At 32.3% G+C, this 13,593-nt stretch overlaps 1 protein-coding gene across 2 annotated transcripts in view; it reads right to left on the minus strand.

Moving 5' to 3' along the window:
• Nucleotides 1-1,751: 1,751 nt before the first annotated feature.
• Nucleotides 1,752-13,593, minus strand: part of LOC136974528 (5-hydroxytryptamine receptor-like) — a 28,502-nt gene continuing 16,660 nt past the window's right edge. Inside the window, exon 2 of one of the 2 annotated variants that reach the window (XM_067269431.1) lies at nucleotides 1,752-3,138. In XM_067269431.1, coding sequence (XP_067125532.1) covers nucleotides 1,877-3,073 — 1,197 coding nt within the window. In that variant the 5' untranslated portion in view covers nucleotides 3,074-3,138 and the 3' untranslated portion in view covers nucleotides 1,752-1,876. Of the gene's footprint in view, nucleotides 3,139-12,182; nucleotides 12,266-13,593 lie in introns of those variants that run through there. The other variant, XR_010880650.1, reaches the window with a different exon arrangement.

Consider the following 13,593-nt stretch of genomic DNA (forward strand, 5'->3'; position numbering starts at 1 on the left):
TAATCTGTAAATAATTATATAATGATAATTAGATACTATTGGTTTATGGTATTATGTAGAAAGACCCGATGTGTAGAGTCCCGGAAGGTCATAATCCTCCACTATATTAAATTACAAATATATATATATATATACATTTGTAATAATATGATACAGGAATAGTACGTATGGTTGGCTGAGGAGGGGATAAAAAAGTCCCAAAATTAGTCCAGTAGAGTCATGAGGTGCCTATAAGTCTGGTGTCTTATACATGACCAAGTATATTTAAAAACAAATTTAATTTGAAAAACAATTCAATCAATAAATTTTTACACAAAATTTCCGTTTAATTGTCTTATTTTAGGATTTTTTTTATGTTTCTGAAAATTTATTTTTCAAAAAATGACTTACTCGAAAATATATCATCTTTTATAAATAGATTAAAATATCATTTGGCACAATTTATGATTTTATTTTTTAAGTATCATAAACTTTATTTTTTTAGATATGATATGAGTAATTAGTTTTAATCTTTATTTCTATCCAGATGCAATACCTTGCTTTGGCCAAACAGGGTCAATATCCTAGTATAAAAAGCAAGGGTACGTTCTTCTTTAGGAGGTTTTGACAAGTAATATATCTTCAAATGAAACGTAAAATCAGACAGGCCATTAAATACGAAATATAGAGTTTTATTGATGACAATAAGTGAGATAGAAAATCATTAATCACATTTACCTGAAAAACTGTGCAAATGGTGATGAAGAAGCGACAAATACACGTAACTGCCTGCAACTCTTATAACAGAAACCGAATATTACATTATTTAAAATACATATAAGCATCATTTTCATCACGTAATTGAATATCCTGAGACAAGAACATATTAACTGAGTTTTTTTTAAATTTCTACAAATATAGGGCAGATATAATTTCCATACTCATGATAGACAATTTCTCATTGGCTTATCCATCGAGAAGGAATAGGAGCTGGAGATTTTTTTCCGAGCCTTTTAGCAGTTCCTATCCCCTAAAAATTATTATTATTTTTACAAACTTAATAAAGAAACATTCTACGTATTTCATTCGTTTAAAAAATAGAGAAAGGGGACCGCTAAAGGGCAGAAACGTCTATTCAATTCCGGACCCACACGAGCTTTCGAAGACCCTGGGCATAAGTTAGCAACCTTTAACACAATAAAGAGCAAACGCGGAATTTTTGGATGATTTTCCCAAGCACTTCAAAAGAACCAGTTAACATGTTTTTGCCCCAAGTTCTTTAATTTACAATAAATAAACATTTAAAATTATTAAAATTAACATTTCTTTTTTTCTCTTTAAAATTTTTACAATATAATAACTTAATCTTAACTAAGACAGTATAGTAATTTAATTTACTATAAAATTAATTAAGATAAGAAAAATGCAATTTCAAACTCGAGCAGAATTAAGAGAGTTTTAATAAGATGAATATGGTGTTAAATTAATTTAGCATAAAATGGTAAAATGAAAATTTAACATTTTTAATTATATTTTAAATATGCATTTTTACTTTAAACATTTAAACTTTTAAAACTGAATTTAAAAAGTATTTATTTAACAAACAGTTTTTCTTCTTTTTTATTCTTGTTAAAAAACCCTTTATTTAAAATTAGTTATTTATTTATTTATTTTTAAAATGTATGTAAAATTACTTTTTTCTTTTTATGAAACTTCCTAAAAATTTTTAACGAAAGTTTTTTGTAAACAAATGATTTATTTTATAACCGGTAGCATCTAAACAATATATTAACATATATTTAATATAACATATATAAATTTTAATTCCAATATTTATTTCTTTATGTTATTTCCAGTGTTCGATTTATTTATAGAAATTTTAAGTTGATGTTTCCATTCATCGTATTCTAGATGCTCTTTTATTGCACAGCATTCTTTCAAATGCTGCCCTGAAATCCGGACTAAAAATGGTATAAATAATTGGATTTATCATAGAATTAGCGTATCCTAACCATAGAAATATGCTGAATACATAATCTTCAGGTTGACAGGTGTTGCATAATGGCATTAGCAATGCAACGACAAAGAATGGTAACCAACATATAACAAAAATACCAGTAATAATAGCCAGTGTTTTTGCTGCTTTTCTTTCTCTTTTCGTCTTTAATGATTCTTTTCTATGTTTTGTGGCACAGCTTTTGCTGATCATTGGCCTCAATGTGAAATCTTGTTCGGCTGCCGTGCTGGCAGTCATGCTGTTATCACTACTTGGGTGCGAAGAATAATTATTAGAAATTACAGTCAGTTCGGAAACAAAAGGTGGTGACAAGGTACTCGGGGACGCTTGCGGAGGTCTTGGAATTATCTTACCCCCCGGCTTGTGTCGTATGCGCTTCCTGGCCACCCGATATATCTTCCAGTAGAGAAACAGTATGGCTACCAACGGCACATAAAATGTAGCGCACGTAGCGAATAGTTGGTAAGCGACATCTTGACTAACTAAACACCTTTTCTCGACTTCTATTCTATACTGAAAATCAGGATCTTTCCAACCGAATATGGGGGGAAACGAAACGAAAAAAGCTATACCCCAAACCAATAGTATCATGAAACCGATATGACATCCATTACGTTTCCTGACGTAGTCGATATTCGTCACCGCCCAAAAACGGTCAACAGCAATAGCTAATAGATGTAGAATCGATGCAGTGCAACACAGTACGTCACACGAAGTCCATATGTCACACAATTCGGGTCCCAATGACCATTCTTGGCGAACCTCGTACACAGCTCCTAATGGCATCACCAAACAAGCCACCATCAAATCTGCCACCGCTAAAGATAGTACCAAACCATTACCAACAGTTTGAAGATTTCTTTCACAAAATATCGCTGCTATAACTGATATATTACCCACCACAGTCGCCAAAATGACTAAAGATAATGCTAATGATGTTAGCACCATAGCTGCAATTTGTCCTTCTTTGTGGATAATATACTCTGCTGAAGTAGCCAAAGTCAAGTTTCTTGTCTGATTCATTGTTTGATTAGTTGCGAAGACTACAAATATGCTATTTATAGTCAAGTTATCCATCGTAGATTTAATGACATTTATTAATTAATCACGATTAAGCAACATCGAAGTCGTTTCGGCAAATCCTGAAATATATAAAAGATATAAAGCATTTTCATGTTTAATATGTAAAATGATCGCAGCAACTAAAGCAATTCTTCAGCTGCTGTGATCATTCCGATTTTATTATATACTAAAAAATGTCATAAAATTTTTATTATTTTCATCTCGTATTTGGTTAATATTACGTTACGATTTGTTTAAAATTTAACTGAAATCACTCCAATTTTTAGCCTTCTAACAACAATATTTATTGCGATAAAAATAAAATTAATTGCGTTTTGCAGCTTCAATCCAGATAAGAGTACAAGATGCTCGATAATATTGAAAATCGATAAGGCAGCGAAATTACATTCAAGTTGATGGAAAACCGCAATTTCATGATAAATACGATATCAATTATTATACGTATATAAATACCTAAAGAATTTAATCGATGAATACAATTTTAAAAATTCGAATAGAGTCCCAGTGGCCGAGTGGATAAAAACCACTGAACACTGGTAATTGGTCACAAGTTCGCGCCTCACCTACTGCTGGCAGTGTGGGGTTTCCCGGGTTTTCTTCGTGTGTCTGACACCTAAACGGTTTGATTTTATTCGTATACCATAACGCGACACATGGGCGATCTGACGAGGAAGATGTCTCCCGGACAGGAGCGGATTTAGGTTTTTCGGGGCCTAGGGCTTATTACAGTCCAGTGGAGCCCCATATTTTGTTAGATTAAGAATCTTTAAATTGGGGTTTAAAATAGCATTATAAATTATCATTATTATTACATTATTAATATTAACTATTTTTTACTATACGATAAGTACTTATTGTTAATGAAAAAGTATTAACAATTTTTGCTGATAATTCAATTTTTGTGGGCCCTTGACACTTGGGGACCCAGGGCTTAAGCCTTATTAGTTAGTTTGTTTGTTTAGTTATGGCAACGCAACACTTGGGCGATCTGCCTGGGGGTGTCTTCCGGAAAGTTTTTTTAAGGGAAACTGGTTCCTATTTAGGCGTTACTGACGTGGAGAAAACCCAGAAAACTCCACGTGGCCAGCCCGTCCGAGCGAGGCGCGAACCCACGACCGAATTCCCAGTGTTCAAGGAACGAAGACCGCTTGGCCACTGGTGGGTCCTAAGCCCTATTATCCCTATGTAGATCCGCCTCTGCTTTCGGGAGTTCTTTCATGGAAAACTGGCTCCTATTTAGGTGTTACTAACGTGAAGAAAACCCAAAAAACCCTATGCGGCCAACCCATTGGCGAGGCTCAAACCCAAGACAAACTACCACCAGTGTTCAGTGGTTTTATACACTCGGCCATTGGCGGGCCTAACACCTAAATAGGTTCAGTTTCCCATAGTCCTCCCGGGAGGCACTCCGCATCCGCAATTGACAGGCCGTCCACGTGTTGCATTGCCTTATCCCACCAACACTTTTATCATTATATCCAGAACAGATCACTCCCAAAACCTTCCCGTTTTATCGACAGCCTGGATTCGAACTTGGATCTCCAAAGCTGTATGGTGTCTGAACTGCTTCGTCCATTTTGCAAGCATTATTTATATTTAAAAATAATAAAAACGCATAGAATATGTATATTTATTTAAATACCGTCAAAAGAAAGTCTGCATTTTTTTACTTCATATATTTTAAGCTATAACAATTTATTTAATATTTTTGTACCTTTAAGTTACAAGTTTCATGAAATAAAATCCTTCAGGCCAAAAACAAAAAACAACAACAAAAAATCTGTTTCCAGAAAACTTCGTAATGCTATTTAGAAAATTTGATGAAAACTTTAGAACGTTTCTAGACTTTAAAGTTGAGTGGGAAAAAACTTTGTAAAGTTTCTTTAAATCTAATATTTTCCAGTATTTTATATCTGTTTATCTCTTGTATCTAGAAAGAATATTTGCAATGCAGACAATCAGATCCTTTACTACAAATTTAAATATATAATATATTCAAATTGTTATCAGTACTAAATAAACTATAACAATGTAGAAAACAATAGTAAAAACAATTGTTCTGGATTGGATTGATGGAAAAAAAGGAATGCAACACATGGGCTATCTGCCAAGAGGGTACTTCCCGAGTAGATTTTATAAGGAAACTGGCGCCTACCTAGGTGTTAGACACTAAGAAAAAATCAGAAAAATCGCGCCCAGCCTGTTGGTCGGGCACGAACTCTGAGTAGGATAAAGCCACTGAACATGATCAGTAGTATTCGGTGGTATTATCTACTCTAATACTGGTGATCATATCTAATTACTGCTATAATTAAGTTTAATTTTAATTTAAAACAAATTCTACAATAGATAAGTTACAGTTAAGTTGTCGTTTCATTTTTACATTTAATTTTAATTGATCGGAACCGTGACCAATCGCAAATAATGGATAATATTATACTGACGTGCTCAAAATTATTTTGCTATAAAGAAGCGAATAAGTGAATTTCTGCTTCAAATAATTTTGATTGAATTTGAAAATAATAGTTTATATGAAATGTAACGAAGAGAATTAATTTAATAGATGTAAAATCTTTTATATAATAATGCAAATATTCTTCCTAAATTTGAATCTGTTTACCAATGGCCGAGTGAACAAAAATCACTGAACGTGAGTTCGCACCTCACCAACGGGCTGGCCACGTGTAATTTTTTCAGGTTTTCTGCTCAGGTTTTTCAGGTTAACATAGCTAAATAGGGCCAACTTCCGCTAGAAAGCCCTAACGAGAGGCAATACTTTGATAAATCGCCCTTATGTTAGATTCCCATATCTCACCAGAACACCAAACCAAATTTGAATATCTCAAAGGTGATAAGAGATTTAGTATAAGAATTTCATAGAAAATTTATACTACTCGTATAAATAAAATTTCGAAAAATAATTCTAAAATTGTTTCTACAAAAAGCCAGAAAGTTTTATTTTCTATTAATCGTTAAACTTAGTTTTTAGTATCTTAGATTGAGTTGTAGTGAAAAAACTGTGTTCATTTTAGCAGTAAGTCGATTAAACTTTAGAAGTTCTGAGTTTAACTTCTTATGATATTAGATGGTAACATAATTAGGATTTTTTAAAATTTAATTTCACCTATAAAATTACTTCATTCTATCTGAACTAAAGAATTAAACTCAAGCCAACCAACGTGAGTAAAAAGCCAATGAATTGCTCCATCAATAATGGACTTACAGTTCATTTAACTTGGCTATCTTCACCATTCTGACTCGATACACTGTTCCAAATAAGAGATAAATAAATATTCTAATGAAAAACACGTACATAATATTCCGGTGAATATATAAATAATCTCAAATTATTTAAATTATTTAGACAAATTAATAAGAATGGATTAAATTGATGGTAGAAGGCAAACAACACATGGGCAATCTACCGAGAGGGAAATTGCCCTTTATTTAGATGTTAGACTCGTGAAGTTAACACAGAAAACGTAGGCGACTAGACCGTCGTAAAGGCGCGAAACCGTATTCAGTGGTTTTATTCACTCGGTCATTGATGAGCCTAATTAATAAATATGAGTAATTTATATTTATTAAAAGAATTTTATTTTTTACATCTTTATGTTCAGATATGTTAAAGCAGTGTTATTTTTCTGGAATTCGTTTGATTATAAAGAGTATATATAAACACTAGATGCCCCAAAATATTTAAAATCCGACGTGTAATTTTCAAAAAGTTGGAACTCCGTTCACATTTTCACTCATCTCTTCTATTGATATATTGGGTAAAATTGAATTCTCCTATATAGTATTCTAGTGTCCGAATGGACGAATTAAATTGTTGCAGGTTTAAACAGTACAGTACGTCAGAATTACAGACGAAACTCCAATAACGACAACCTCCCAATAACGTTTACTTGTAAACGGCTTATTAATATTCCTTAAGTGTAGGAATAACCTAAATATCACATGTACAGTACTGTACAGTATAATTAATAATCGTCAAAATTCAAAACTCTCTTGTTTCTTTATTCTATTTGTGTAGATTACATTTGTATTTTAATAAAAGATATTATGCCTTTATAAAATAATCTTGTTGATCATTTTTATTGGGCTGCAATTTGAAAAAAATTGTAGACCTATAAATTCCCACTGTCGTCCGTCTGCCCGTATTTCCTTAATCTCAAAAACAGAGTTAAATAGATGAAATCCGAGACCAGATGTGGAAAGCTTAGCGGCAGGAAGCTCGGATTAACTGTATGTGAATTTCGGGTTTGCACCGAAAGTCACGTTATTTCAATTCAAAAATTTCCCCTGAAAGGAGTTAGATAGATGATGGCATGACTCTGTTGCTAACAGGAAAAGTATTATGAACAGGGACAAGACGCTGCTAATTTGATGTGGAGAGCATATATTTTAAATTAAATAAATTATAAAAAATATGATTAAAAATTGCAGCCCGGACATTGTGACGATGTCACAATAAATAATTTCTCGTTATAAATATATTTCTAAATTTTAAAAATAAAAGAATTCAGTTTAATATTGTAAGCTACTGAGGATGAGTTGTTTTGCATTTACATGAACGCCATAGAATTATCTTTTTCGTCATTAAATCGCCTGTACTTATAAATTAAGTACTGTACTGTACGTTAACCGATTGGTCACTGTTTATGCATGCAAGATTTGTCAATGGATAATTTTCGTTTGTGATAAATGTATATTTCGCTAATGATTTCACATTCGTATCTCCAATTCTATTCTATCCTAGGAACCCGGGATCGAATTAAGGTGGGCTAAAATCCCCAGGACTTTTTCACGGGTGGTCTGTCCCGGATACAGTGTCCGAGTGGATAACAGCACTGAACATTGGTCACGAAATCGCGCCTCGCCATTTCCGTACATTTTTCACGTGTCTAACGCCTACGTAGGGGCCATTTTTCCTATAAAAGTCCTCCCGGGAGCCATTCCTCCCTTAGCAGAAGATCCCAATGTGTTGCGTTGCGTAGGCCCAATCCAACAATCTTGTCTGGGATATATTAGATCCAGCTCTTCACCATACAATTGTGGGTATGGTCGAACTCATGAGAGACTTGGAATAAAGGCCCTCAGTGCCCACGGGAGCGGACAGATTAAAATTTTTTAAAATCTTTCCGTTATTTTAGAAATTATACTTAAATTTCTGAGTACTATATCATATTTCTTAATTGTGTCTTCTCAACACTCATAAATTGAAAGTTATTATTCGCTCCGGAATGAATAAATTTAATTATATTTACAACTTTATGAAAATATTTAATGATATTATAAACTTATCACGCAGATTTAAGTATTGAATGAATTTTAATTAAATAAATATATTCAGGAGATTTCAAATGAAGTAATTAAGATTGAATACGAGTAAAATGAGTCATGGGATTTTTCAAATTCGTATCGCATTAATTATAAATCAAGTGCTAGAATTCATTACTAAAGTTTAATTTTCCTTCAAATCTCATTTCTATATTTAATGATAATAGTATCAATGATTAAATAGCTTAGTATAACATTATTTAAATAATCAAATACTTTATGAATTTATATCACTGGTAAGAGTGGATAAAACCACAGAACACTAGTACTTAGTTTGTCGCGAGTTCGTGTCTCGCCAACAGGCTAGTCGCCTGGATTTTTTGGGTTTTCTTCACGTGTCTAACACCTAAATAGAGGCAAGTTTTTACAAAAGTCCTCTCGGGAAGCATATCTCCTCTTGGCAGATCAATTATGTTTGCATTGCCTTATACAATCCATCAAATTACTGATGGATTTAATTTTATTTAAGAAAAATTAATAGTAATTATTATTAGATGCAAAATATTAATTTTTTAAAATTTAACTCTACTGAAAAAAACTGTTTATAAAAGGATTAAATAGGATTGAAGAAATAAATCAATGCAATATATAGATGATTTGTCAAGGGGAGATGCCATTCCGATAAGACCTTCTAACTGGCCCTATTTAAGTATTAGACACATGAAGAAAATCGGAAAACTCACGTGGCCAGCTCACTGGTCAGGTGCGAACCCGCGACAAGTGTTTAGTTTTATCCACCCAGCTACAGGTGGACCCAGTTTAGAAAAGTTTCTGCATGAATCACGCCTGGGAATTCTGTATTTATTCCAATTACATGTAGTTTTGCGATAACTAAAAACATTAAAACAGCTAACTATTATGAATTATTAAATAATACAAGTTTTTATCAATTTATTATACATTTTCCTTCAATTTTGTAATAAAATTTCGAATAAAATTTGATTTTATTAAAGAATATTCAGTCTTTTTCTCGTTTAGCCTTCCCTCGGGTCAAACGCTCTTACATCAATAAAATTTTCTTTTTTCACAATTTTATATCCAGATTTTTCCGATAAAAATTTGCAAAGTTTTGAAATTTTATAATATTGCTTACTTCATAGTAAATTGAAATAATCAGCTTCAAAAGAAGGAGGGAAAACGTAAACGTAAAAATTTATTATTATATACAAATTAGAAAATATAGAGTAAATTAGTTTCTTCTTGTGCTAAAAAAGTACAGTAATTACTTTTAAAATTTTTACATGTTTATCCATTAAAATTGATATTATGTGATTTTTATAAATAGATCTTATTTGGAAAGAAAAGATTTTCGAAAATTAGAGATCGTGCTTTGAATGCCAGCTACAAAAATACGCGTAACTCAGTACAATTTGAAGTTCTCAGATCTTCGGATACTTTTTCTTTTTTCTTTTTTAAATATAGAAACATAAACATTGAACTCAAATTTTAATGAAAATTTGAGTTAGATTGATTGAATTAAATTAATGGAATTAACGATAAGCAGCCACGCTCTCAGCATAGCTGTTTATCATTAATAACTGGCCCATATTTACATGTGAAGAAAAGTCAAAAAACTTCCCGAGGCAATCTAGTTTGTGAGGCCCGAACCTGTGATCAACTTTAGTGATTTTATCCACTAGGGGTGCGTCTAGGTGGTTAGCAGCTATGTTCATTCCATTATTGGCCAATGTGTGACCTGTTTCATTCGAAATCGACAATGTTATTGGCTTGTTTAGTTAACAGCTTGTCACGTAGACACAGCCTAGATTTTTTGGTTTGGTGGAATACGGCAAGGCAACAAGTGGGCGATCTGCCAAAGGCTGTCTCCCGGGAGAAATTTCTACAGAAAACTAGCCCCTATTTAGGTGTTAGATAAGTGAAGAAAACCCGAAAAACTCCATGTGGCATGCCTTACGTGATGTGCGATCCGGCAACCAACTTCAATGGTTTTATCGATTAGGTCACTAGTGGGTACTCGGAACCAATTCTAATTTGTAAACTAGAATTACACTTATCTAAAGTACTATCCGAAAATTACAGTAAAAATACAATCAACAATGGCAAATTTTCACTCGACTTGCAATATATAAGATGATCATAGTCAAGGAGTAGGTGTTCAGCACTCTATGTAGAAAATAATATTGGACAAGTCTCAGTCAAATTTGGTATAATACCGTCCTGAGTATGCGGTCTCAATTTTCGGGAAAAAGTTTAATTTCAAAATTCAACCGCTTGGCCTAAATTTGGCGCAATTGTCCCCTTAATCCGCGCTTACGTATGTTTTCTAACAAATTTTGAAAGTTAAAACACAAATACAATATTTTAATTTCAATTACAGATGTGGAATGTAATTGACAATTAAATTAAAGATATGGCTTTATACGTCCTTCATTTGCATGCTCTAAAAATTGCATTATCTGCATGCAGCTGACCTGCATAGAGTTGTCACACATGTGAAATTCTGTCATAATACAACTAGATTGGGAATATTGGGGGTTTGGAAAATAATACACGATCAGGCAATGTGAGCATCGTGAAGAATTGTGAAAAACGTTTTGTCACACTCGAAATTTGTTAGATAAAACCAGTCACTGTTAGTCGGTCGCATGAAGTTTTCCGGATTTTCTTCACGTGTAACACCTAAATAGGGGCCAGTTTCCCATAGAAAGTCCACCCGTAAGATGTATTGCGTTGCCTTATTCCATCAAACCAAACCTATTAGATATAAATATTCAATTTTAATCGAAATTTTAAAATGTGATTGTAGTAACAATTATATAAAATTCATTTTTATTTAATTAATTTTCAAATATTTTTTATAAAGTTGAAACTTCACAGATGTTATAAGTGAAAATTTAATGTTGTAACGCTAGCTGTAATTATTAGATGTGGATAGCATGAAATTATGACAATTTTATTTACATATTTTATATATTTATGTACTTTAAAAACTTAAAATAAGGGATGAATACACGAATTCATATCTTGATAATAAGGGAACTAAAAGCCAAAGGACTGTTGTTTGCAACCAGAGATCGACCCATCAGTTTGTCCAAGTTGCTTATATTTCTTTGATGTTAGGTACCGATATTCCTTCGGGCTTCCTTTTGGTTTCGTTATTTTCCTTCCAGTTGAAAACTATCTTACACATATGTGATAGTTGCAAAAGGAAATTTTTTCTCTCTTCTATTCGTAAAAGAATTATATAGGCCTAAATTTTATTAAACTTTTAAGTATCAGTTGTTATTAATGTAAATTTACGTTTATTTATTTTAAAGTACGTTTACTTTAACTTATATTCATTTAATAAATAACTTATCAAAAGAGCGAAAAACTTTTCAAAAGTAAAGTAAATAAACCTGATCGTGATTTTGTTTACATTGGATTCTCTTAATGTCAAAGAAACTAATTTAGTTTAAATATTTTGTATTTTTTATTTAAATTGCTCGATGTTTTTATTCAAACTAATATACGTGTATAGATAAAAAGAAGAAATGTTAATTAACTCAAACAACATCTATATATACGGTATATATATAAAACAGAATGTCTCTTTAAATTCTTCGATCAATCTGCACGAAATTTTTCATAGTTACTTTCTACGATCTTGCAGAATTTCTCGAGTTTTCTTCACGTGTCTAACACCTAAATAGAGACCAGTTTCCCATAGAAAGTCCTCCTGGGAGGCATCCCTTTGGCAGATCGCCCATATGTGCATTGCTTTAGCCCATCAATCCAATCCAATTTTGTTCCGGATATGTCATGTCTTGTCCGATTTAGGAGGGGCCGGGTGTTGTGGGCTAGGACGAACACCACTATAGGTATGGAAGGTCCCCTTAGTGTCTATAGAGTAGAAATAAATATATCACATACAGATCTAGAATAATTCTTTGATAGATAATAAATGGAATATTAACATAATTATTTGTTAATGACTTCATAGAATTAATACGATAACTTGAAGACTCTAATTACAAATAATATTGATTTTCTAAATTAAAAAATTCCTACTTAATTACTTTTTATGAAAAGAAGAAATTCAACAGAAGAAAATTTATCTGTTTTGCCATCGATCTCTTTTCTCCCGTGAACGTTATTTACGAAGAATTTTTTCAGTTTAACAGAAAAATATCGTTTAAATAATCTTTCTAATGTACTTAATATTTAAAATAAGTCAGATTTTTCCATTACTGAAACATAAAAATGAATTTAAATCTATTATGATCCGTTCATATCGCGTTGCTTAAATTCTTAGATTTAATTGTTGAGATGTGGCAACGCAACACGTAGGCAACCTGCCAGGAAAGATGTCTCCCTGGAGGATGTTTATGGGAAACTCAGTCCCTATTTATATGTTAGACACACAAAGAATACCTATTAAAGTCCATGCGGCCAGCCCGTTGGTGAGGCACGAACCCGGGACCAGTAATTAGTATTTAGTGGTTTTATTCACTAGTCCACTTTGGGCATAAAATAATTCCTGTCTAACATAGGAATATTTAAAAATAATTTATAGAAAGGTGAAAATAATTGAAAGTAGTCTCTTTTCACAATAAGAAAAGACTATTTTCTATTAAATTTCCACTTTTTCTAGATACGTCTATCAAGTGACGAACAGGCGTTGGAAAAATGTTTAGCAGCGATAGCAACAATGCCGAAGTAAAGATATTGACTGAAGGCAACTGAATGCCAGGGATGGTTTTCAACTCCAACTCTTGGGTAATACGATAACCGCCTTTTGCCTCTCTATTATCACTCGTCTTCCTTATCAAGAAAACTCTGGAATTCTAGACTTTGTAACAAAGACTTCTATTTAGATAAATGAAATAGCGGCATTCCCAATTTTGAATACCGAAAGAGAAACAACTGCAATATAGCTCGTTACAATCTTAAATTATAAATTAAAACTAAGAATTTTACAAAAATTTATGAGCGTAAATACTAATTTCGATCAAAGTTACAACGTATATAACAAAGATGCAGGCATCTTCAAATGAAAAATGCCTGCATTCTCTTTAATTAGATATAATTCCGATTACTGTAATAATTCATAACTATTATATTAATCAATATTAATAAGATACAAAATTAATATAAATTTGTATCTATGAAAATTTAACAGAACAGCAATCCTGAATAGATTGGATTGGATAAGGCCAAGGGGTGTCTCC

This window comes from Centruroides vittatus, unplaced genomic scaffold (assembly GCF_030686945.1).
Source record: "Centruroides vittatus isolate TY-2023 unplaced genomic scaffold, ASM3068694v2 contig_350, whole genome shotgun sequence".
NCBI classification, from domain to species: domain Eukaryota; kingdom Metazoa; phylum Arthropoda; class Arachnida; order Scorpiones; family Buthidae; genus Centruroides; species Centruroides vittatus.